General features: G+C 39.9%; 1 protein-coding gene across 1 annotated transcript in view; it reads right to left on the bottom strand.

Moving 5' to 3' along the window:
• Positions 1–3,998: 3,998 nt before the first annotated feature.
• The window catches only part of LONRF3 (LON peptidase N-terminal domain and ring finger 3), a 34,496-nt gene continuing 10,956 nt past the window's right edge, over positions 3,999–27,538 (bottom strand). Inside the window, exons 2-12 of the mRNA XM_073641185.1 lie at positions 24,485–24,603; positions 23,926–24,048; positions 22,123–22,272; positions 20,416–20,659; positions 19,831–19,915; positions 16,726–16,840; positions 14,085–14,206; positions 12,847–13,005; positions 9,004–9,166; positions 6,710–6,859; positions 3,999–4,578 (exon numbers count right to left, since the gene is read on the bottom strand). Coding sequence (XP_073497286.1) covers positions 4,420–4,578; positions 6,710–6,859; positions 9,004–9,166; positions 12,847–13,005; positions 14,085–14,206; positions 16,726–16,840; positions 19,831–19,915; positions 20,416–20,659; positions 22,123–22,272; positions 23,926–24,048; positions 24,485–24,603 — 1,589 coding nt within the window. The 3' untranslated portion in view covers positions 3,999–4,419. The remainder of the gene's footprint in view (positions 4,579–6,709; positions 6,860–9,003; positions 9,167–12,846; positions 13,006–14,084; positions 14,207–16,725; positions 16,841–19,830; positions 19,916–20,415; positions 20,660–22,122; positions 22,273–23,925; positions 24,049–24,484; positions 24,604–27,538) is intronic.

Raw genomic sequence — 27,538 nt, forward strand, 5'->3', positions numbered from 1 at the left:
CAGCCTTTTCTGACTATTTAAGACCCTCCCCAAACTTGTGAACAGCACTCAGACATGGTCAACATGGGAAAGACAAAGGAGCATTCCAAGGCCATCAGAGACAAGATCGTGGAGGGTCACAAGGCTGGCAAGGGGTACAAAACCCTTTCCAAGGAGTTGGGCCTACCTGTCTCCACTGTTGGGAGCATCATCCGTAAGTGGAAGGCTTATGGAACTACTGTTAGCCTTCCACGGCCAGGACAGCCTTTGAAAGTGTCCTCCCGTGCCGAGGCCAGGCTTGTCCGAAGAGTCAAGGCTAACCCAAGGACAACAAGGAAGGAGCTCCGGGAAGATCTCATGGCAGTGGGGACATTGGTTTCAGTCAATACCATAAGTAACGTACTCCACCGCAATGGTCTCCGTTCCAGACGAGCCCGTAAGGTACCTTTACTTTCAAAGCGTCATGTCAAGGCTCGTCTACAGTTTGCTCATGATCACTTGGAGGACTCTGAGACAGACTGGTTCAAGGTTCTATGGTCTGATGAGACCAAGATCGAGATCTTTGGTGCCATCCACACACGTGACGTTTGGAGACTGGATGGCACTGCATACGACCCCAAGAATACCATCCCTACAGTCAAGCATGGTGGTGGCAGCATCATGCTGTGGGGCTGTTTCTCTGCCAAGGGGCCTGGCCATCTGTTCCGCATCCATGGGAAGATGGATAGCACGGCCTACCTGGAGATTTTGGCCAAGAACCTCCGCTCCTCCATCAAGGATCTTAAGATGGGTCGTAATTTCATCTTCCAACAAGACAACGACCCAAAGTACACAGCCAAGAAAACCAAGGCCTGGTTCAAGAGGGAAAAAATCAAGGTGTTGGAGTGGCCTAGTCAGTCTCCTGACCTTAACCCAATTGAAAACTTGTGGAAGGAGCTCAAGAATAAAGTCCACATGAGACACCCAAAGAACCTAGATAACTTGGAGAAGATCTGCATGGAGGAGTGGGCCAAGATAACTCCACAGACCTGTGCCGGCCTGATCAGGTCTTATAAAAGACGATTATTAGCTGTAATTGCAAACAAGGGTTATTCCACAAAATATTAAACATAGGGGTTGTATAATAATTGACCCACACTTTTATGTTTAAAATTTAATAAAATTCAACTGAGCAACATAACTTTTTGGTTTGTAAGATTTATGCTTCTGTTCATAAAACCTACTCTCGTTTGCAGTTTGAAGGCTCTAACTTATTTGCATCTTATCAAACCAGCTAAATCTGCAGGGGGTTGAATACTACTTGTAGGCACTGTATATAATCTATATTGTCCCCTGGTGATAATATCCCCTTTGTCCAATATTTCACCATATTATTCCAAACCCCATGTTCCACCACATGTCCAATGTCCTCATGCTTAATAAATGCCCCCACTGTTGAGATATGCCCAGAACAAGAAAAGTCTGGGCATATCAAAACAAGATGGACAGATGTCCCTCTATTGTCTGTGGCTACAGTGGGTACGGAAAGTATTCAGATCCCTTTAAATTTTTCACTCTTTGTTTCATTGCAGCCATTTGGTAAATTCTAAAAAGTTCATTTTTTTTTCTCATTAAAGTACACTCTGCACCCCATCTGGACTGAAAAAAAAACAGAAATGTAGAAATTTTTGCAAATTTATTAAAAAAGAAAAACTGAAATATCACATGGTCATAAGTATTCAGACCCTTTGCTCAGTAGAAGCACCCTTTTGAGCTACTACAGCCATGAGGATTCTTGGGAATGATGCAACAAGTTTTTCACACCTGGATTTGGGGATCCTCTGCCATTCTTCCTTGCAGATCCTCTCCAGTTCCGTCAGGTTGGATGGTGAACGATGGTGGACAGCCATTTTCAGGTCTCTCCAGAGATGCTCAATTGGGTGTAGGTCAGGGTTCTGGCTGGGCCAGTCATGAATGGTCACAGAGTTGTTCTGAAGCCACTCCTTTGTTATTTTAGCTGTGTGCTTAGGGTAATTGTCTTGTTGGAAGGTGAACCTACGGCCAAGTCTAAGGTCCAGAGCACTCTGGAAGAGATTTTCATCCAGGATATCTCAGTACTTAGCTGCATTCATGTTTCCTTCAATTTCAACCAGTCGTTCTGTCCCTGCAGCTGAAAAACATCCCCATAGCATGATGCTGCCACCACCATGTTTAACTGTTGGGATTGTATTGGGCAGGTAATGAGCAGTGTCTGGTTTTCTCCATACATACCGCTTAGAATTATCACCAAAAAGTTCTATCTTCGTCTCATCAGACCAGAGAATCTTATTTCTCATAGTCTGGGAGTCCTTCATGTGTTTTTGAGCAAACTCTATGCGGGCTTTCATGTGTTGCACTGAGGCGAGGCTTCCGTCGGGCCACTCTTCCATGAAGGCCCGACTGGTGGAGGGCTGCAGTGATAGTTGACTTTGTGGAACTTTCTCCCATCTCCCTACTGCATCTCTGGAGCTCAGCCACAGTGATCTTGGGGTTCTTCTTTACCTCTCTCACCAAGGCTCTTCTCCCATGATTGCTCAGTTTGCCTGGACGGTCAGGTCTAGGTAGACTTCTGGTGGTCCCAAACTTCTTCCATTTAAGGATTATGGAGGCCACTGTGCTCTTAGAAACCTTGAGTAATGCAGAAATTCTTTTGTAACCTTGGCCAGATCTGTGCCTTGCCACAATTCTGTCTCTGAGCTCCTTGGGCAGTTCCTTTCAGCTCATGATTCTCATTTGGTCTGACATGCACTGTGAGCTGTGAGGTCTTATATAGACAGGTGTGTGCCTTTCCAAATCAAGTCCTATCAGTTTAATTAAACACAGCTGGACTACAATGAAGGAGTAGAACCATCTCCAGGAGGATTACAAGGAAATGGACAGCATGTGACTTCAATACGAGTGTCTGAGCAAAGGGTCTGAATACTTATGACCATGTGATATTTCAGTTTTTCTTTTTGAACAAATTTGCAAAAATTTCTACATTTCTGTTTTTTTCAGTCAAGATGGGGTGCAGAGTGTACGTTAATGAGAAAATAAATGAACTTTTTAGAATTTACCAAATGGCTGCAATGAAACAAAGAGTGAAAAATTGAAAGGGGTCTGAATACTTTCCGTACCCACTGTATATGCTGACATGGTTAATTACCATGTCAGTAGATAGCCACTGACTGCTAGAACAAAAGATCAAGGTGATCCTTTGCTCTGGCAGCAGCCACTGCCTGCAGGGATCCGAGCGCCAGCACTGATATGATTATATATGATTATATCAGTGCGGGCGCTCTGCACTTCAATGCGCCCTGCCGCCAGCGCGCACACGGGTACGTTCAGTGATGCGAGTGCATTGTGCGGTGATGTCATAGCATCGCGCCATCACTGGCACCCTGCATGTACACGTGTAGGAGGCTTGCGGGTGGCATGGCCAAACAGGAGCACGCCCTGCTGGATTTAAATATCCGGAGGTAGCGCTTAGTGGCTCACTTCTTTCCTGCACCCTGCCTCAGCCCCACATGTCCTACTCCCCTCTGTGTCCCCTTCCAGTCCCATGTGTTCGCAGCCCTCCATTTCCTGCTCCCATCCCTCAGCATCGTCCATAGCCCATGTCCCCTTCAAGCCCCACGTGTACATCAGCCCCTTTCCTCACCAGCACACTACAGCTGTGTGTGCAGCCTCCTCTGTCTCATCCTCTCTCAGCCTATAGTGTACCTCCATATACTTCTGATTTATATGGAGTAAAACAGATTCTTTGTGAGAATAAGGTGCCTCATTGAGACCCTATAAGGGGCATGTTACCAATGCATTGCAGACCCATAGGGCCTTGCAATGTATGAGCTTTTGCATTTACATACTTTTTTTTAAATTTACCGTATTATAGAGAACACTTTTTTGCTTCTGCGAATATTTAGACTGCAGCATAGATGTCTTTTTGCCCTTATGTAACGTCCTTCCTTATAAAATGAATATACTTAAGCAGACAAAGTGAACTGGAGAAGAGAGTTTCTCAATTTTTTTTTTTTATTTATTTTTTTTTAATTATCACAAATCTTCAATAACAGGAAATAAATATATCAATTAACATGTTTTTGTCCATTTTTTTTGATTCACTGTGAACACATCAAGCTGGAGGAATGGTAATGAAAAAATAAATTATTAAGCGTAAAGATGATCACAAATCTGTACATCTCGTAAAAACTCAGATTTTGTATAACAAAACTTTTATCAAAATTTGGATTTCCAAAGAAAATATCTGTATACTGCATTTGATATAAAAGGCGTCCAGGCTTTGCGCTGGTTTCATTCATCAGTTCGAGAAAAAAATCCAAATAAGTTAATTGTGAAGGACTAAATGCCTCTTTGCCAGTTGTAATGTGTCATACACTTATGGCACGCACATTGTGTATGCACTCAATGGAATGTACGATGGCATTATCGTGATCGTGTACGACACATAAAAAGCAGGACGCGCCGAATACTGGTTAAGCGATCCTTCAGGGATGTCATAGCCAGAAAAGGGAGCTGTGCCCTGCTCTCAAGAGGAAGAACAGCCAGAATCCACCAGCACCAAGCAGGACCATTGGGGTTTACCTGGAAAAGACAAGGAGTAACATAAATACATTACGCACTGCAATGTACATAACATCTCGTATCGGCCCATCATTGAGTACTCTGAAATATGTCTTTAAATTAACATTTTCCCAGATGCTAATATTTGAATATGTGTTCAGATTAAGTGGTTCTTATAGACGTGTCAGCTCAATCAGTTTTACCGTGAGATGACAGACCCCACACTACACACTGCAGGGACAAGAGACTTCCTGTTTCTACATAGAGCAGAGAAAAGAGAAGAATTAGCTGGGTAGAAAAGCAAAATGAGCAATTGTAAGTACACAGTGCTGTATAATATGATGATTGCTTACAATTGCTCATTTTGCCTTTCTACCAGCTAATTCTTCTCGTTTCTCTACTGTATAATATGATGATTTCAATATATAAGAGGATACAATTTTTTGATGTGAGTGCTTCTTTAATGAAGAAAACACTGAAGTAAGATGTGCTTAATTTATTAAGAGGCTTACGCCACTTAAAGAATTAGGTACATCTTACAACTGCCGTGCACCTCCAGCAGAGATGTACTCCTTTCTGGGACTAAAGTGGTGTCAATTTTGATGAACCTGTCAGGCAGGCTTCGTCTCACGTGGCATTACGCATATATGTCTTTATGAAGGGACTCACTGGAGGAAAATGCACCTAATTCATGAAGAGGCGTACGCCACTTACTGATTTAGAGGCATCTGTTAACTTGCATGCACCACTGCCAAAAATGTACTACAGTCAGGGTCTGGGGTACCTTTCTGGAGTAAGTTATGCCATTAATGTGGCGCAATACTTCATGAATTGGACGACCAGGTGAAGCCACGTCACCGCCAGTCCCACTCATGCTACGCCTATATTAGCATAGCTGACAGTCTGCTGTAAAAAAAAATTCCAAATGTAGTAGTATTTATTTGCAACTTCCAAGTTGTGCAAAAATTATGTGAATTATTAAGGTGTTTTATAAAATTTTTCGCAAAACTTCAAGTTACCCAAAATTTTTGTGACATGTGAAGGTGTTTTACGACAGAATTGTGGTGAAATCATTTTCATGAATCATGCACATCGACTTGTAACAGTCACAAAACAACCAATCTGTAGCTTTGACCAAGTGAATATACAATCCAGTGGTGGACATAACTTATGGCGATGGGCAAAAGTTGCTTCAACAAAATTAGTAATTACTGTTAGTAAATTGGCCTGTTGTAAAAATGTGTAATTTACAAAATGTATGCCAGATCTGATCATACCCACTTCTACCACAATGATGGAAGAATTCAAGCCATACACTAAAAATGGTCAGTTAATGGCTACTAATAGTCACAATTTCTGGGGTCATATAATTAGTGATTAATACTGTCTGCCATGTCAAAAACTTTAGTTAGAGAACCTGTCACTTGCCATTAATAAGTATGGTAATTGTTTTACCTAGATAAAAACAGCTGTTCTCCTGAATCGAGGAATATTTTCCTTATGTTCCTATTCCTCTCCGTTCTTGAGAAATGGCCCCTGTTTCTTGTATGTATAAATCTACTCTTATTAGCCAAATGGCTGTTGTCCTAAACTCTTCTTTGTGGGATTTTTCATGATGATCACACCGCCTCAGCTAAAAAGGCTAGATTTAGACACAAGGAACAGGAGGCCATGTTTAGGCGCAGGTACAAGCAAAATCAATGCCAGATTAAAAAAACAGCAGCCTTTAAACCAAGTAAAAAATGCATATTCATGGCAAGTGACAGGTCGTCAACGTATATTTCTTATAGGGAACTCTGACTTCTAACCTTAGAAGAACTTAGGTCTGGAGGCAGACCAAATGTGTAAGCGAAGTGGACAATATTTTTTGCCAACCATGTCTTCTATAAAAATAAAAGGTCTTGTGATGATGTCCTCTATGTAGCCACTGATCACCCTATCAAGTGATTTGTGGACCCTGGTTGGGAAATCCTTTCCCAGGCTATGGAAGCAGCATTATTGGCTGACAAGTCATGCCAGTCCATTGCCATAATGAGTAGAACAAGTGTTCGTGGTTCGCTATCTGGCCAGAGATGATGTCATCTTCATATCTCATTCACTTAGAAACAATTTCACATCAACAATGTATCGGTATAGGATACTAAACATTTACCTGTAAATCAGTTTCCTTCTCAGGCATAGAACCGAAATGACTCAAAATGCGACCTTTTAGTGCTGGTTTCAAGGTAGAAAACCAAGTGTAAGCCTGATCGTACACCGAATCATGCAGCACAAGCAATTCTGCATAATGTTCTCCCTGCACCTGTAAGACAAGGAGCACACATAGGCTAGATTGGATAATGCTTCTAGGTTAATCTTTTGGCTACATTAATGTGTAACATGACATGGTTAACAGGTTAGGCTAGGTTCACACCGTGTTCAGCAGTGCGTTCATGACTTTCCATCCAGGGCTTCTGGGTTTCATGATCCCCTGACAAATTCAGCAAAATTAGAAAAAAGGTGGTCCAATGGACTCGCTTGCTCTCCTTTTTGCCATTGACCAGATATCCAGATTAATTTTCATTTTGAATATATAAAAGTGTAGTCTGTTTTGCTTTCAAATACTTCCTTTTTCTAATGGGAATTTAATGGATGACTTCTACCACTTTCTAACATGAAGAAAAAATCCCCCCTATTATTAAAATATAGTTTTTAAAGAATATTAATAAAGAGTACCACAAAGATCAATTATTCCTGATAAAATGACCAAAATACATGGCACAAAGGTGACCGGTGATAGAACCCTTCACCATACAATTGATCATTTTTTTGGGTTGACCTTTACCTAAAAATTATCAGCTGTATGGTGAAGGGTTCTAACACCGGTCACCTTAGTGGCAGGTATTTTGGCTATTATATCAGAAATAATTGGTCTGTTTTGGTACTTTTTAAAAAATATTAAAGTGCATCTTTTAATAATAGGGGGATTTTTTTCTTTGTTAGGCAGTATTACTATCCTCTACGATTATAACTCTGTCAGTCTATTGACTACTATCACTTATAATGGCCTTGCTCGCTCCATTCTTTGGAAGGTAATAATCCCAATGTATAATGTATGAGTTAGAGTGTAAGACCTTATTCAGACTTTCCCTTTTCCAGTGTGCTGGATCATAGTTACATAGTTTTAAGGTTTAAAGAATACACAAGTACATTGTGTTCCTATTTGGATCCATTTTTTGGTCCAACTGTTCGTTTTTGCCATCAATGCGACATTTGTTTTTCTTATATGTATAAGAAAAAAAAAAAATGACACTTCTCCTGTCCATTAAAGAACGCATTGTGACACATGGATGCATCTGTGTTTTGTGAATATTTTTCACAAACCCATTGATTTGAATGTAATATTTTTATCATTAAAAAATATGCCCATAGAAAATAACAGATTCTTATCCTATCTGTAAAAAAACAAGCATAGAAGAGGCATGATATTTACTGACATTCTAAAGGAAGCCGAATACTGACTGGATCCCGACTGTAGCAAAAATTAGAGGATTAGTAGCAGCTCAAAAAGTCCAACCAAGGATGTAACAGTCCATCCATACTGGTTACTAGAGAACCATAAGAAGGCCTTTATATCTTCAAGGATTCCTTTATTCGGGTATGAAAACTTACAAAAGAAAGTGACGCTTCAGCTGAAAACTTTTTGCAAAGTGAAGCATGAACATTGTTCTCTTTTTTGTAATTTTTCTTCAGCTTATCTTCAAGGATTGTTTTATGAGAGCATAAAAACTTTTGAAAATTTTTATGCCTCAAAAAAAGAATGATTGAAGATATGCTGACTTCTTTTGGCTTTCTTAAAGGGAACCTAACAGCTGATAAATGCTGTTTGTAGATTGGACAGCATGTATCAGGTTTGTCTGAATCCGAAACGTTTCGGAATTAGCCGCTCAGAGCCGCTAAGCTCACAGATTGGCTACAACGCTGTAGACAATAGCAGACACCAGGAGCAGTATTGAGACTCAGCACAGGACCCAGGGTGGGTGAGTAAAGCACAGTTTTGTTTTTTTGTTTTTAAACAGCCTGCAGCTGGGGGACAGTGGGTTTTCCAAAACTGGAAAATTACTTTTGTGGTATCATTAGACTAAAGTAGATGTGTTGATTATTTGTGCTGGAGTGTTTTGTGGTTGTTACATACTAGCATACTTTAGTTGCAATGATTCACATGACCACATAGTGGCAGTATTTTCTCTTCCATATGATGACTGTCAAGTCCCTGCCTTACCTCGAGTCTTGTGCCCTGACCTCACAGACTCATATATGCCTATGATGAAATTTAGTCTGTGCTAGTGATAAGTCATGGAGAACGGGAGACAAAATTTAATTACAGTTCTATTAAGCCCACACAGAGTACAGATGTGATGTCCGGATGCATAGGACTACAGCCGTCTTCTAATTGTAAGCACTTACTTTATCATCCTCAACGTACTCTATATCAGCGGTGTTATATCCGTCTCGCTGACTGTGTCGAATAACCTTAAATCTCCTTTTTCCAATACTATCCACCACCGAACGTCCATCAGCAAAGAGCTCTACATTTCTGATCTCCAACATGCAGCCATAATCTGCAAACCTATGAAAGAAGAATAATTGGTTCAATTTTCTCAAACGCAAAAAAACTAGATGTCAGAATGAGCCCTAAAAGATAGACACAGGTCCGCAATTCTTGTGATTAGTAAAGCCCCCAAGATCATAAATTTATCCTCTCTTCTATAGGTGATTGTATTTTTGCATGAATGAGTTGAGCCACAAAAAAAAAAATTATTGTAAATTATAATGAATGTACTGCTAAAGTTTAAAGAAGTTGTCCACTACTTGGGCAATCCCTTCTCATACCCCAAACTTGGCACCGATAAAATAAAAAATCTCCTGTGCTGATGCCATCCCAGCAGTGTCGGCACTTGCATTCCCACAGCTCTCACTTCCTGTTAATTACTTAACCGTACGAAGGTGGAGACAGTGACGCCAGCGCTGACTGGGCGCCAGGCTCATGTGTCATAACATACGCACGGGAACCCAGTGAATGTGACTGCAGACACCGCTGGAATGGCACTGGCATGGGGCGAGAGTATAAACTTTTTTATTTTATCAACGCCAAACATTTAGATCAAGAAGGGGTTGTCCTAATAGTGGACAACCCCTTTAATGTAGGAAGAGGTACACAACATTTTTTGGTCCTAGTGCCACATTGTTGGATTGCAGTACTCGAGAGGGCTGAAATAAAATTTAGACATTTTACTATTTCAGATTTAAAACCTTATCTGAATATACTTTACAACTCCTGTAAAAAGAGTAACGGAGTTGTAACAAAGGACTAAGAGCTTCCAGCTAGGCTGAAAACAAAAGACTTTAGCTGTAGTCTTAGCGGTACTTAGTGCTGAAGACCTGCCCAGCAGAGTACTCGGCAATCTATGAAGATTCAATTAAGAATTAATGGAATGGCCATGTGCATGGTCAAATACTGATCTATTCACAAGGGTGAAGAGCCCTAGCTCTTGGAATTGGTGGGCATCCCAGCATTCAGGTCCCTTAGCGATCGGGAAGTTATCTCGATCCCACGGATAGGAATAACTTTCAAACCTAAAAATACCCCTTTATACAGATTCACAAAATGCAATTGTGAGCTGCACATGGGACAGTCTGTATATTGTTCTTGTCCGGTGTAGAGGATACATGCTGACTGCACTCTAATGGTGGTCTCACACACACTCTTTTGGGGAAAATCATCACTGCAGTTTTTGATGCAGGTTCTTTTTTTTTTCCGCTAAAGCCTGAAAAGGATTCAAACTAACTAGGAAATATACAACCCCTGGCAAAAATTATGGTATCATCGGGCTCGGAGGATTTTCATTCAGTTGTTTAATGTTGTTGAAAAAAAGCAGATCACAGACATGGCACAAAACTAAAGTCATTTCAAATGGCAACTTTAGGGCTTTAAGAAACACTAAAATAAAGCAAGATTAAAAATGTGGTACTCAGTAAGGGTATTTTTTTTCAGACCAAGCAGAGGGAAAAAATTATGGAATCACTCAATTCTGAGGAAAAAATTATGGAATCACCCTGTAAATTTTCATTTCCAAATCTAACACCTACATCAAATTAGATCGGCTCGTTAGTCTGCATCTAAAAAGGAGTGACCACACCTTGGAGAGCTGTTGCACCAAGTGGACTGACATGAATCATGGCTCCAACACGAAAGATGTCAATTGAAACAAAGGAGAGGATTATCAAACTCTTAAAAGAAGGTAAATCATCGCGCAATGTTGCAAAAGATGTTGGTTTTTCACAGTCAGCTGTGACTAAAATATGGACCAAATACAAACAACATGGGAAAGTTGTTAACGGCAAACATACTGGTAGACCAAGGAAGACATCAAAGCGTCAAGACCGGAAACTTAAAGCAACATGTCTCCTAAACAGGAAATGCACAACAAAATAAATGAGGATCGAATGGGAGGAAACTGGAGTGAATGTCTGTGACTGAACTGTAAGAAACCGCCTAAAGGAAATGGGATTTACATACACAAAAGCTAAACATAAGCCATCATTAACACCTAAACAGAAAAAAAAACAAGGTTACAATGGGATAAGGAAAAGCAATCGTGGACTGTGGGTGACTGGATGAAAGTCATATTCAGTGATGAATCGCGAATCTGCATTGGGCAAGGTGATGATGCTGGAACTTTTGTTTGGTGCCGTTCCAATGAGATTTATAAAGATGACTGCATGAGGAGAACATGCAAATTTCCACAGTCATTGATGATATGGGGCTGCATGTCAGGTAAAGGCACTTGGAAGATGGCTGTCATTACATCTTCAAGAAATGCCCAAGTTTACATTGATATTTTGGACAGTTTTCTTATCCCATCAATTGACAGGATGTTTGGAGATGATGACATCATTTTTTAAGATGATAATGCATCCCTGTCATAGAGCAAAAACTGTGAAAACATTCCTTGAAAGAAGACACATGAGGTCAATGTCATGGCCTGCAAATAGTCCGGATCTCAATCCAATTGAAAATCTTTAGTGGAAGTTGAAGAAAATGGTCCATGACAAGGCTTCAACCTGCAAAGCTGATCTGGTAACAGCAATCAGAGAAAGTTGGAGCCAGATTGATGAAGAGTACTGTTTGTCACTCATTAAGTCCATGCCTCAGAGACTGCAAGCTGTTATTAAAGCCAGAGGTGGTGCAACAAAATACTAGTGATGTATTGGAGTGTTCTTTTGTGTGTTTGTTTTTCATGATTCCATAATTTTTTCCTCATAATTGAGTGATTCCATAATTTTTTCCCTCTGCTTGATCTGAAAAAAATTACCCTTACTGAGTACCACATTTTTAATCTTGATTTCTTTTAGTGTTTCTTAAAGCCCTAAAGTTGCCATTTGAAATGACTTTAGTTTTGTGCCATGTCTGTGATCTGCTTTTTTTCAACAACATTAAACAACTGAATGAACATCCTCCAAGCCCAGTGATTCCATAATTTTTGCCAGGGGTTGTATATGAAGGTATTATACTTCTCCCTTCAGTGAGATCCACTTTTGGCTTTGCCTAAAAAAAAATATTGCAATAAAAAGTGCAGTGATGATTTTCCAAAAAATACATTGTTTGAAACTACAAACTTTCAAAAGCCTCTGTATGAAATGGGTGACATATGGAATGTCAGTATTGGCCCAAAGATTTCTATAGGTGTTGTATGTGTGTGCCTGAGGTATAATGAAAGAATAAGATCATTTGGATATTGAAATAATGACAACATGTAGCCTATTAAACAATAATAACAGGTATAAGTTAAAGGTAACCTGTCATAATGAAAATGGTATCTAATCTGCAGGCAGGGTTTTATAGCTGTTCAGATTTATGTACATTTTTGTGGGAAAAGTTTCAGCAAAGTTTACATGTTGTCCTTGAAATCCCTCTTGCTTCTATTTATATGAGTCCAGTGGGCGGTCCTACTCAGTGATTGACAGCTGCTTTCTCTGAATAGCTCTACATGAACAGATAGCTGTCAGTCACTGAATAGGACCACCCTCTGGACTCCTATGCATAGAAACACCAGGGATTTCAAAGAATAAAATACAAGTAATACTAAATTTTTTCCCAACAATCCTATATATCATTCTGTTCCGCTTCTCCTTCTCTATACCGTGCTGTTCACAGTTCGGACTGCATGTATAACATGACAGGTTCTCTTTAACAAAAACGTAGTGGAAAAATGTAACCTAAAACATGCAAAGAATCCATTTACATACCCTTTAACAGAGTCTCCGATACACATGCCGAACTGCTTCGTACCCGTTTCCATGCATCTTCGAATCATCAGGCGATAACATGGTTCAAATATGTGCAGCGGGCATGGTACTGTAGGGTAGGCCATTGTGCACACAAATATGGGCACATTTGTATTCAAGCTTAAAGAGAATAAAACAAGGATCAATTAAGATCAGATGAAAAATACTGGATCCCCATGTGACTGCATTAAAATCAATGTGGTCTGCTGGAGTTCAACTGGACCTCTTTAATCATAGGCACAGCATAGCTGTCATGGAAGTCATAATATCAGTGAGAACAAAGTGGTAGCCCTTAAAGAGTTTGGCCTCTACTTTTTTATTGATGGCCTATTTTGAAGGCCATTGAAAGGCTGGCAATCAGCTGTTAAAGACACCGGCCAAAAGTTCTCAGATGCTGCTGGAACACAGCAGCTCTGCCATTTCTATAGGGGACACCGCCGGGTACTACAGATCCACCCCCTAATCATCTGAACCTGACCAGGACACTATAGAAATGTCTTAGCTGCTGTGTTCCAACAGCATCCAGGAACTTCCGGCCAGCCCCGGTAACAGCTGATCGGCAGGGGTGCATAGTGTCACACCCCCAATGATCAAATATTTATGGCCTATCCTAATATCTACACATTGAGATCTGTCAGTACACTTGTGAAGTTTACACTGTTATCACTATATTTTTATATAGGTATAATGGTCTTTGAACAAGCAATTGGCTGAAAAATGAGCAGTGATTAGGGAAACTGCTCTGGAGGAAGTGACAGATTGTGTCCAGGGGCATGTGATTTAGCAGGTCTGATAACATAAGCTCTGGATCAAGAGCCTGATAAAGAGGAGTAGGTGAACAGCTGTCTTAACTGCTGTATAAAAAAATATGGACTGCAAAGCGGTGACTGGACTCTCAGGAGTTAACTCCTCAGCTTGAAGTGTAGCTACAGCGTATATTCGACCAGGCTCTGGTAGTCGCTCAGCTTGGCAATGAGCTGTAAACAATGGAACATCAAAGCTCTAATAGCCAGAGAATGGCAAAAGATAGAAAAAGCAAGTAAACTGCAAACTTGCTTATTTTCATGCTATCTAACTAAAGCAATTTAATAACTTGAGTTCAACCCTTTAATTGCTGCGTACCCTGTATGGATGCATACATGCTCTAAATCAGTCCAAACCTTTCACAGATATACAGGCTTCTATTTTTGTGGACTTACTTGGAGAGTTCTGCTATTTCCTCTTCATACACCATCTTTCTCTCTTTGAGTTCCTCAGGAAAGTATTTAGCAATGAGATCTTCCATCAGGTCTGTTTTACAAAACTTCCTTATGGCCAGGTACTGGAAACATGAAAATATGCAATAAATGGTAATAATTTGTAAGGTGTAAAATGGGGGTAGCGCAGAGATAGTGAAGGAGAACTTGAACTGGTCTTGAATTTGTCTGAATGGAACATTACTACAATAAAAACTGGTGGAGTCTGTCTCACATCAGTCCGAAAATCTCACTAGTCTACAACACACTAAGAATGATACTAAACTTAATTTTAGCATCTAAGCTAAACTTACTGAGAATGTGAGGTCCTAGAACAAATCCCGTTATATAGGAGAGGAGGAAACCGAGCTCAGCAGCTCAAAATAGGGAAGCTTCCTGGATTTTCAACTTACAAACTTTAGAAACAAGATTTCAATATTGCAATCTTTAACTCATAAACTAACATGCTCTCTCTTTATTTACATCAACGTTTACAACCTGTTACAATCCCTGAGACTCCATCCTCTGACGTCACTGAGTTTTATACTGGTACAATTTATGTCCTCTACTGTCCTCCTCTGGTTTATATTTATTTTTTATTTTTTGTTTCTTTATTTTTTTCATTTTTATTTTATTTTACCTTTATCTTCCCTTTTATCTACTTTTCTTTCTTTAATTTTATTTTCATTTTTTATATTTCCATTTTTTTGCATTTCCTCTTATTTGTCTATCTCCCTATGCTTTACGTCTATCCTTCCACTATCTACTAGTCACCTTCATCCCTTAGCCTCGTTCCAATAACCCTATTACTCAGGACCACTGGACATACAGTACATTATATCCAAATTTCCATTTGCCATATTTATATGTATCTGACTATTAAAATCCAATTCCTTAATGCTGTAATGGGACACTTTCTGCCTGATGATCTGTGCTTTCAACATTACCTGTTTGGCTCATGTCCTGTATATGTGGTATATTTTTGCACTTATTTTTATGCATGATTTATACATATTTATGTTTATTTTGACTGTATGCCAATTTTTTTGTTATTCTTTTTAGTGCATGTTTGAGAAAGGTCATACCGACCGAAACGCCACACTTTGCACATTTCTGGATTGTATATAATAAAACAAGATATCCTTTAGAATTGGAGTGCCGGATTCTTTTATACTAGTGTTACGGGGTGGGACCCTATCCGAGCACCCGACACACCTTGGAGTGCCCTACTTACCTATTGTTTACAGAGAATGTGTCATCAGAAAATGACCAATTGTTTAAATCAGGTTTTTATGTTAAATATATATTTTTTTAATTCATGCTGATGTTTTATCCCCTACACAATTATCTTTGCTCAGATGGGTCTGTGTCAGTCTATCACTGTTAATGTCCATGTGAAAGAAGTAGGAGACTATTAGCCAATCTGTAATTTGCAAGATTTCTAAATAGTTATAGGAAAAATAAGAACTATGGCAAAAATAGAAAAATACATTTAACATAAATACCTGATGTGAAAAAATAGATCATTTTCTGATGGCACATTCCATTTAAAAGCTCAAAAGCACAGCGATAGTGTCACCTCCCTTTTGTGGACATGTGAACCTTCTTTGGTGGACATCAAAACCCCACAAACTTTTCTATTTTATCTGGATGTTAAATTTTGCTGGAGTTAAAAAAAAGCACTTTTTATTAATTAAATGAAAGATTAAGGCGTACTTGATGTTACAGGTGACTTATAGTGTGCTTACTAATGCACACACGACAGCTATCTGATTGTTATTTGACTTGTATCCTGCCTTTTTCACTAGTTTACCCCCTCTACATCCTCCATTTCTAATTTTCAGTTGTCGCTGAGCTAGTGGGTGGAGACAGCTATGATGTCTCACATACACACCATAGCTCAGAGAGACATGAGGAATTCCTGCTCACCTATCTCTCTGTAGCACATATTTAGAAGCAGCAGCATGGAGGACATTAAGCAGCAGTAGTGAGCAGTGCTGGTGTGAATCCAGCACTAGGGTGGGATGGAACACTTAATAGCCAGCTGCAGCACCATTTATCTGCCAATATGTCTCCTTTCCCCTCCCCTCTTCTTAGACTTTATTAGGCAGCTGTAATCTGACACCTCATTCAGCAAGATGAATGTGAGTACATTTTCAGAATAAATGATGAGTTCAGATGGAAGGGGCAGGAAAAGAAGTGACTTGTAAGTGGAGAAAGAAGCATATTTCAGGTGGAAGGGGCAGGTGAAGTGGCTTGTAAGTGGAGAAAGAAGCATGTATCATGTGGAAGGGGCAGGAGAAGTGACTTGTAAGTGGAGAAAGAAGCATATTTCAGGTGGAAGGGCAGGAGAAGTGGCTTGTAAGTGGAGAAAGAAGCATATTTCAGGTGGAAGGGCAGGAGAAGTGGCTTGTAAGTGGAGAAAGAAGCATGTATCAGGTGGAAGGGGCAGGAGAAGTGACTTGTAAGTGGAGAAAGAACCATATTTCCCCTATTATATATACAACAACGTTTCTTATATCTACTCGTACTATAGATTTGATGTCTGTTTGATATGGTGAGGTAGCAATTTCCAATTATTTAATAAAACAGCAAAGCAACAAACCTCACAGAGATCTTCTTTGCACAATGGACACCTGGAGTTGTGGTCCAGACAGCGCTCTAGACACTTGAGGCAATATGTGTGTCCACAGGGAGTAGTAACTGGCTCATACAGCAACCTGGAGTCAATAGAGTAAAAAGAGAAAACAACAATATCTTGCAACAATAAGGAACGTGTGAGACATCTCTGCATTACAATGGGGGCATTAAGGGAGACCTATGGATCACTGGTGTGGCTAGCTAAAACCTTGCATATACACTACTTACTGGCAGCTGAATATCTAGTACATCTATAACAAAGTCGGGTTGTAGTAAGAGGGTCCTAGTCACAAAACAGCACAGACAGCACCAGTAACCATTTTACCTTAAAATGCTTTTCTTGATCTGAATGTGAAAGTTTTTTTTTTGTTGCCTGAAAAGTAGAACTGGGTTAATTCCAGCTTGGTGTGTAGACTGGACTCTGGGTCATTGGATAATCCAGGGAAAGGAGCACAGTCTGCCCATTTTATATAAGAAACAGCCTGTGATATATAAGGTTACATAACCCCCAATGTCTGAGTGAGCTATGAACACACTGGCTTCTCTTAGCTCTATTCTCTGAAGGGACCGTTCTATACAATGAATCATGTTTTCCAAATACATGTAATAAAGACATTAGAAACCTGAATACTCGAATACTCTATACAGGAGGTACATAGAACTGTATCATCATTACTGCTCATATTCATACTTCATTCACACAGACCTTCCCTTTCTTTCACGTATCTGGGTCTGTTATACAAATTTGTAGGGAGGCTATACATGGGCAAATGTCTCACCAGCACTCACCAGTTAGTGAGACGTCTGCCCACTTTCAGCCTGCTGTGCTGTGCTGGCACATAGTTGGATATCCCTTTTACAATAAGTACTGCTGATCATAAGAAACACTAAGGGCCCGATTCATCAAGACCAGCATTGTTCACTCCGGCCTTCATGAGGAGGTGTACTGGAGTCAGAAGCTCTCGATTCATGAAGAGGTCCACACGTCTTCATGAATCAGGAGCGTCTGACAAGTGGTGTGCACCTTTCTGCACCACGGCAGATAACTTACTCCAGTTAGAGACTGGAGATAGATATCTGGCATAGGGAATGCCACATCTCATCGGGAATTAAACGAGCTGTGGTGTCCCACCCTGCTCCCTAGTTTGGCAGAGCTGGGAGAAACTGGTGTGAAAATGCTAAAAGTCGCAAAATTTTAACATAACTCTGACTCGTGACAAAATTTTGTGACTTTTCAAAGCTTTTACATCAGAATTCCGACGTGAAAGCTTTGATGAATCGGGCCCGTTCTAAATGTCTATTTCTTTAAAATACAACTAGGTTACCTCTAAAACATCTTATTTTGGATTCTATATGTATAGTATACCATAAGTATTAGTACAAGTTGTGATTTTAGCCGTAGAAGTAAAAATATATATTAAAGATCATTCCTAAAATGAGTGTCTACCCATGATAACTTTTTAGGGGATACTAAAGAAATTAATTTAAAAGTTAACATGCTAATTGCCTTGGAAACATCTGGGCGGTGCGGGAGAGTGTCCTCTGTGCTGTCATCATGCCCACATGTCACTCCGAACCCCTGACATCACCACTGGCAAAGTTAGGTATAACCTACTAGCTTTTTTCTGTGCATTGTATATGTGCTTGGTGCATGCATGGGATTTTGGCTCAGCTAGTAGTGACCTGAGAAGAACTATGGGATGTATAGGCTTGATAAGAGTAGGGACACCATGAAACCTCAGCCCTCCAGTATCCCATAGTTATGATTTGCAAACTGTGCACGACATTTTTTAAGCTAGCAATACAAACAGGGCCATGTGTACGACACTTTATTAGAGGTGTCACTAGGGCCAAACATCCAGGGCACACCTCAGATTTCTTGCTCGGTGACCTGGGTCTCCAACCAATCGCAACTTTGAACTGTATCAGCATTAACATATTATTTTTATTTTTAGGGGCACTATCTATCTGGCACTACTGTGTTTAGGGGACAATTGAAGCACTTTGGGGAGGATGATAATTATACTACTAACAAATTTTGAAGTATTTCACTCTGCCAAATAGTAGGTGCAGTGATAGGGCAAATGGGGCTACAATAGGCACAGAATTGGGAGTAACAGCAGGATGGGAAGTTTTGGGCAATTTAGGATGACTCTGGAATTGTGAGAAGTTAAAGGAGTTGGTTGAGTCTTTGGACTGAAGTCATTTCTGGTAGAAGTCGTCATTGTGGTCTGGGCCAGATGGAAAAGATGGGAAAAGTGAATGACTCCAAGCAGAAAGAACATCAACTGTGAGTTGCTGGATTTATCTGCTACTGCAGACACTTGTAGGTTCAGCAGAACTGGTATTTACCACTATATGGTCACTGTATCATGGTAATATTGGTAATTTTTATGGTGTTTTTGGCATTTGATAACAGTTTGGTGCAATTCAGTGAATATGAGATGTATAGTGGTATTTTTGGTAATATTAGTCTTTGTATTGTATGTTTTGTTGAGTAGTAGTATGGTAAGATTATAAGGTAGTGGTAATGGTAGAGGTCATGTTGTAGTGGTATTATTTTGACGTGGTAAAGTGTTATTATTGGGAATAATTGTCTTTGTGTTTTGTTCCTAACAATATGCAGGTAATATTTAGTCCCGGTGTAGCTGGGAAAAGTTCTATAATAGTATTAAATTCATATATATGTATGTACTTTTTGGTTGTGGTGGTTTTGCGGGAGGGTGAATATGCAGTAAGATCCTAAACTTCTGGTAATGGTAGATGCAATGCAGTCAGCCAGATTACATGACGCATGGGGTCGCTTTTAGGCTATGTTGTAGGACTCTTGTATAATATCCTAAGTGTTTGAAATTATTTGACTGGTCAGGTGGACATGATTTGGGTTGATTTACTGCCGAAAGATGTCAAAGGCAACGAGCAGAAACTTAGGAAGAGTGTCACTGTAGGGTGTACAGGTAATAGGTGGGCTCCAGAGACTTTGTGAATAACTGGCTGTGGATTAAAGGAAACACATTATTTTCTCTTGGGATGTCATGCTGGGAACAATCCCAGCAGAAAGAAACGTTACCTCATACAGAGAGAACAGTCCAGGTCTGATGGGTCAACGTAGACGGGCGAGCCCTGGTCTCCGTTGTTTACACGTACTAATAAATCTAAAAAAAAACAACTGCATTTAGTGATATATATTTGTACATTAGAAAAATATGTAATATCATCAGTTTTGGATAATGTTGATTTTTTTTTATTGATACCAAAAAGTACATTTGTGTGAATGTGCAGTATGTCTGCAGCTGCCAGAAAAAAAACTTGTGACGCTCCAATATATGTTAAAATTCAGGGGTATTTCCTCCAAAGGCATAGCAGAATAACACAGAGGTACAATATATCTGTGTGGATGACACCTTAGGGCCTATTCACATAGGGTTTACAGAACAAGCAAAAGGAAAGGAGGACTTTCTGATGTATACCTCCAGTAGAAGACCCTGACATATGCCCCTATATAGACATAAAGTGATATGTTTAATGTATGTTAAAAACATTTGCATGGTTCAGCTGGATGCCTGTATATGAAATGGTGCAGAAGACTACAGTATTCCATGCATAGGCAGAAATACACCTGTAAATGAGAACTGATATGACGTGAAGGTCTCACCTCTCTTCTGGAGCTTGCATGGCCCCTCCAGCAGTCTACCCTCACTTGCATCATCTGAAGATAGCTTTCTCTTTAATGTGCTGCACAGCAGAGGCAGTTTTAGAGGCGTCTCTGCTGGTGAGGTCCTTTTGTTCTCCATGTCTGTTTTGTCTTCAGATTTTTGCTTAAACTTCCATGAGCTTTTACATTCACACGAGTCTACTTCTTCAGGAAACATTACTGATTTCTTATATTCCATATGACCCTAATCAGATAAAAGGTAAATTGTGTTTTAGTTTTTTTGCAATCTCAAGATAATGGGATTTTCGGTAATGCCACCAAACAAGAGAACAGGAGAAACCAATCCCTCATGGCTCATGGGATAAATGTTGGTGGCCAAAGTAACACTTCAATTCTGATCATAATGAAGGGGAGAGTTCTGACTGTGCTTAAAGAGACCAGCTCAGTATGGAGTCTCACAGGCAATGCATCATGGGGGAAAAGTATGCAAATTAGTCTCTTATAAGTTATATTGTATCACCTAGGAGAGATGGCCTATGAGTCAATGGCCAACCCTTTAAGTGACCTTGTAGCACGGCCAAGGATAAATGCCAAGCCTGAAACTGATCTAGAGATGGGGTGTTTGCCCCTCATCAGTGCAGAGCAGAGACTGGTTGGCTGATGATGTTAAGGCCACTGGTTCTCATGAAACTATCAAACATTGCCATATCAGGTACCCACCTTTCACAGGTTTCATTTGCTCTGAGACAGAGTTAATTTTCATACTTTTCTCCCTTGTAAGATTTTCTGTAAGAAAATGTGCACATGGCGTATTTTAGACATCGGTGCACATGTATAGTTTTGACGGCAGTGTTTTTCCTGAAGATTCTTCTTTGCCGTCTTATTTGACATCTTTGCAATTCTTTTTTTTTTAATTCATAATAAAATAATGTTGATTCCTAAGTGGAAGTCACCCGAAGAACGGTCAGGTCACTTCTTTTAGTCGTTTCATGGTTAAAATAAGTTACAAAAGACTGAACGTGTGCACAGCAAGTCGTTTTGCCATTGCAGTGCATATGTTCATTATTCTTAACATTTATTGAGTGCTTTTTAGGTGGGTTCCGAGCGGAATTTGCCTGAAAAAGACAATGCGTGCACATACCCTTAAGACTCCATACTGAGCTGGTCTTTTTAAGGAGAATCAGTGCTTCAACCCCGAAAGGCATGGACAATGCTGGATCTCTTGGCTCATATTGTTATTGCAGCCATACTTTATCCTGCAGAACATGGGGCTGATGGCAAAGAGCCAGACCTTTTAAATTATGAGATTGACAAAACCATTCCCCGTGTTCTTGGAAGATCTTTGTCACACACTTTTTCCACAGTTCAGTGATCCCTTTCTAGTGTCTGACTGTGAATATTCCGATGACATCAAACCCCTGGAATATACCAATGATCTCAATGGCTATAAATAGGGAATACAGAAGCTGAGAAGGAAGACTGGATGCAGAAGAGAGAGGAGACTTGCCAAAATGGCCCTACAGCAGAAGATGATGGGAGAAGATTAGAACTGGTTCAGCTGTACGTTCCTGCTCAATAATGTGCAGTGTTACACAGGATGGTGGTGCTATGTGTCAAAAACAGTAACAATAGAATGAAAATCTAGTTATTATGTTATTTCCTAAGACACAAACCCATGATAAAATTCCAGCAGATCTTGTTACTCACCCTATATAATCTCTGTGTGTTACTGGTGTAGTCTGAGGTGTTTAGTGAACTCGTAAGACTTCCCTTTATCCTCGTGGGATGTGGCATTATTTGCAGAATTTCAGGCAAGTCTCCCTGACTGTGTCCAAGACTTAACATCTTTAGCAAAAGCTGCGGATATGATAAAATAATTTATTAAAACTTTCAAAACTCCCTGTGCACCAGGACCAATTAGAAGATGAGATGTTGGTGGATATGTGGCAACAACAGTCTTTAGAACTTAGACCAAATGTAATAACTTAATCTGTTGGGTTTACATGTGGCCATTCTTTCTTCAATATGACTGGAAATGTTGGATTACAGCAAATCTCTTTGTTATCGAGTCATCAAAATAGTTTTATTTATCTGGGAGTCATTCACAGCCACTCCTAAATAACTTCATTCTTTCCTGAATATGCAGTTTGGACAGTTGGATCATTTCCCCATACACAATAGATGGAAATGGCGCAAACCTGCCGATTTTACTGGACGTCCATCTGGAGTGTATGGGACCTCCCAAATCTTCCCGCACAGATGGTGTTAGAGAACAGAAGGCTCAAAAATTTTCAGGGGAGACCAAAGTGTCAAGGAGTGACTTTTTCCTCTCTTTCTGTTGAAAACGCATAGATGCTCACCCAAGCTGAGCGTACATGTATAGGGGAAAGTCAAAAGAGATATCTGTCTCACAAATTAAAATTCAGTCAACAGCTATCTCATGTGTATAGTCAGCCTTAGGCTTCCCTGACATTCTGAACATATTCCATAAGGATTGACATTAGTGGTCGATACCTTTGACAACACTTAGCCTCTAAAGAGGATTTCCCCTTACCGGGGGGGTGGTGGGGGGATTGGCAGTGATGGAGCGGGGTCACATGAGGAATGGTCGTGGTTTCAGGAGGCTGGCGGCAGCAGGAGTGGGGCGATGCTGCGGTGCCTGGGCGCTCACTAGATGTCGGCGCCGGTGAGCAGAGTCAGCTTTCCCATTTAGTTCCCTGCAGTGGGCTTTGGGAAAATGGCTGCCGGAGATGGTGAATGCGCAGATTGAGATCTTGGGAGACGAAATCTTGTTTCCAGAGACCTCAATCTGCGCATGTGCCACCTCTGGCAGCCAGTTTCCCGAAGCCCACTGCAGGTAAATCTACGGGAAAGGGGACATCGAGTGCCGAGGCACCACAGCATCGCCCCACTCCTGCCGTCGCTGGCCTCCTGAAGCAGCGACCCTGCCTCCTGTGACCCCGCTCTATCGCCACCGACCTCCCCCACCATAAGCTACTGTTAAAACGGATTATAAGATGCACCCCCATTTTATTTAAAAAAAAAAATCTTATTTTCCCTTCCCAAATTTGGGGTGCGTCTTATAGTCTGGTGCATCTTATAATCCGCAAAATATGTAATAGATCTTGGAATAAAAATAAGTTTCACAATTAGATATTATAAAATGTTCCTGTGCTGAGATAATCTTATAATTGTATCCTTGCTCTGTACGATGTAATGGCTGTGTCTGACCGTGCAGGAACATGGTCTGATCATACCACAGCTCCTGGGCAGGGGAGGAAGCATGTCTGATGATTCTACACTAGATCTCTATTGAATGGTAATAAGATCTATACAAAAAAGGTACATTTTTTTATTAGGGAACAAACACTTTTACAGCCATACCAATACTTCCACATGTAAAAATGTGCTCATAGTTTCCATATAATAAAACAGACATGTCAGAAAAGGTGAAGGGTCCTCCATATTCGATGTGTGCAGGAATCATTACAAACAGAATTATTACATTACCTTCTGAGCTTCTGACTTTGCTGTACTATTCCCAGAATCAAGTGAGAGACAGTAAAGATATTCTTTTAAAGCATCATCAGTTTTTCCCAAGTTTACCAGTGCTTGTGCTTTTTTCAGATGCCCCTATTTATAAAAAAAAAGAGAAATATTTAATTAATTTGTGTCATTTTATTAAAAATACTTGTGATGCATACTCATATCCTTCCTCAGACCTACACAATAAAGAGTATAAATAATAATTATAATATATCATTATATAATATTGAGTGTCAACCTCAAAACACATAGGCAGGAAGGAAAAGGAGAATTGTTCCATATGTCAAGGCACCAATACATTTGGAAATTGCCCTAAATGCTATGTTAGCCCTAAGTTCTGTTTATCTACTGATATGAATCCATTGTAGGGCACAGAAGATGCAAAACACACAATATTTTTCCAAATAAATAAATACATAATAAAGGCCGAAAGGATGGACCTCTGTATCTTTTTCAGCCATCTATGTTTGTAGTATAAAAAGCATCTAATTATGAGAATGATAAAAGATTTTCAAAAACTTACTTTTAACCAATAAGGCTGCAGCTTACAAGCAATTTCAGCGTCGTTCAGAGCCTGATCAAAGGACTTTAGATTGAGGTGAATCATAGAACGGTTGCTATACAGTAAATGGTCAAGTGAAGCTGTAAGAAAAAAACATCACAATCTGGCGTTAATGGACCCGTGCTTGTCTGTTAGACGTTCTGCATTATCAGACATGGAAAGGTAGGTCAAGTACTGTATATATAAAAAGTACAGAATTTTTACTTTCGTTTTTTCTTCAGTATTTAATTAAAGTTGCCTGGTTATTTAATGAGAAAGAGATGGATATTATTTTTTTTTTCATGAGGCTCGTTCTTTTTTTTTTGCTGAAACATTTCTTGCACAGTTCAACTGATGGCTAAAAGCGAGCTCAACAGAACAAAATTTGGATTCTGAAATGTAGAACATTTCTCTGGTGTGGAAAAACTAATTTTTGCAAAGCCTTAGAGAAAAATGTGAGTTGAAGTATTATTCCCATCTTAAGCTTTTATGGCACCGAATCTCCACCTTTCTCATAAAGATAGGCCATGGGATAAGTCATAAATTCTTAAAGTGGGATTAACCCCTTTATTAGAGGCAGTGGGTAAAAGTTTCTTATCCATGACTCATCTGTAATCTAGAGTGTAGAGCAGCAACTGAAAATATCCCACACTTTAGAAGACCCCGCATGTCCATGCATTACATACACCCTTTGATTTTAAGTCATTGTGTTAAGCTTAATTTCAATTATGGTTGCATTATAGGGTGCTTCAACAATTTCTAGTTTCCCCTGGACAGAACAGTTCATGGCTGGGGGTCCGAGCTGAAGAATATTGTTGGAGGACACATAAACAAATAGGGATTACTCATTAAATTATACACCCCTTTAACCTGCTACTACCAACGTATCAATGTTTGTTTCATCAACTCTTTAGTCCATTACTACAATTTTTCCTTTTAACTTTTATATTAAAGTTGCCAGCAGGATTGCTAATATGGCCATTTAATTATTTTACTTACTTATATCACCATTAATTTCACAGCACTTTACAGACATTATCATCACTGTCCCTATCGGGGCTCACAATCTAGATTCCCTATCAGTATGTCTTTGGAGTGTGGGAGGAAACCAGAGAACCCGGAGGAAACCCACACAAACACCGGGAGAACATACAAACTCCTTGTTGATGTGGTCCTTGGTGCAATTTGAACCCAGGAGCCCAGCGCTGCAAAGCAACAGTGCTGCCCATTTAAAGCCATTACTAGTCAAAATCTCCTGGGCTGCACTGAGAATTGCTGGGTGATTACTTATACAGGACATTTAGCACTTTCGGTAAATGACAACTTTGTCTGCTTATGGGGGTTTTTTTTCGGGAAAGATCAACAAAACTGAAACCTGTTCATCAAACTTGTGGCTATTTTCGAATGCACAATGGAAGGTTTCCCTCTCGGACAGGATATAAATGAAAGGCCATCATAGCTTAATTGCTGAGAATTCTCTAGTTCACTTTAATAATCCGTTAACCAGAATAATTGCCCTCGGGTGGTCAGAAGATTTCATATACATACCTGAGCACATCAAGTTGTTAGGTCAGTAATGATGTTAATGGGAAGGAAGCTCATTAAGTTCTAATTATCATTTTTCCATTACAGTATATGTTCTAGCAGAGTAGTCACTTGGGAAGGGAAGTCCAGAGCAATTTATAAAATTAAATAGGTCTGCATAGAATCTGTTTCATGAGAAATGTGTCTCAGAACTAGTAGAGTATCCTGGTAACTATGGTCAGAGGACAGGATTAGATCTACAATGACATTGCTCAAATTTCAGTTTTTTTGTTTTTACCCTAAAGGAAGTTTTGTTCTCAGAAATATTTTAAGCATGCATTGGCGAGAACTTTTTATGTAAGTCAGTGCACTCCCGCTGGAAAAGTGTTGCCTAGTTTACTCTATACGTTTTTGCTTCGTAGTTGGTGTAAAAATGGGTAAAGTTTGATCTACACTGATCAAATTGTTAGACAGGACTCCAAAAACAGCTGCTTATAACCAATGTCCTCCCAACAAATATCTGCAAATCGTGTTCCTGCAGCAGCCAGATCCTTCAAGGTGGAACAAGGTATCAAAATGTGTTAAATAATCCAAAACATTTTATTAGTTTGAGTCTGTATCTTTACGTCTTCACACAGATACTGACTAATGTAACATGAGTTGTAGTTGTTGGTTCTGCCTGCATGATGGAGCAATGATCCTAGAATGCTAATTCTATACATCTTACCCTATATAAAGGCTTAAAGCACATGATGAGGATATTCTTCCTACTGACATGTACTTATATTAGTACCATTGAATTTTTGGCAGTACTGCTCCACTGAGAACCTGTAGACATCAAAGACCAAATCTAACAGACATAAAGGACAGTGGATAGTTTTTTTTTTTCAAACCCTACAGTTCCAATGTGACACCACATTCATTGGGATCTGTGCCATGTTTGTTGTCATTGTAGTACGATGAAGTGATGTCCTAAGCCATAGCAGCCAATGATTGTCGCCAGCAAGGATCATCAATATAGTTGAAATGGGATCACATAGGAAGCAGCAGTTAACCTTGGTGATCATCGGTGTAAGAATAAGGCTACATTCACACATCCGCGTGACACGTCCTAGTGCTGTCCGTTCTTTTCTCGGACAGCACAATGACCCATAGAGTTTCATTGAACCATTCACACATTCATTTAAAAAAAAATGGGCCTGTGTCTCCGGTCCCTGAGACTCAGAGAATGTCCTATTTCCATCTGTTTTGTGGATCAGACTCTGCCATTAAAGTCTATGAAGATCGGTGAAACATGTATGAAACTAGGAAGACATATTTTGTACTTCAGAGATCCATCAGCGTTTCATCCGTTTTTGGCTTATTCACACATCAGTATGTTTGATCAGTATTTGTATGCCAAAACCAGGAGCGTCTCCAAAACACAGAAAAAGCATCAATCATTTAATTATAGTTTCTCTGTAAGGTCCACTTCTGGTTTTGGCACACAAACACTGATGCAAAATACTGATC

Source organism: Phyllobates terribilis, unplaced genomic scaffold (assembly GCF_046119375.1).
Source record: "Phyllobates terribilis strain yellow unplaced genomic scaffold, ASM4611937v1 Scaffold_7__3_contigs__length_470593459, whole genome shotgun sequence".
Lineage (NCBI taxonomy): Eukaryota > Metazoa > Chordata > Amphibia > Anura > Dendrobatidae > Phyllobates > Phyllobates terribilis.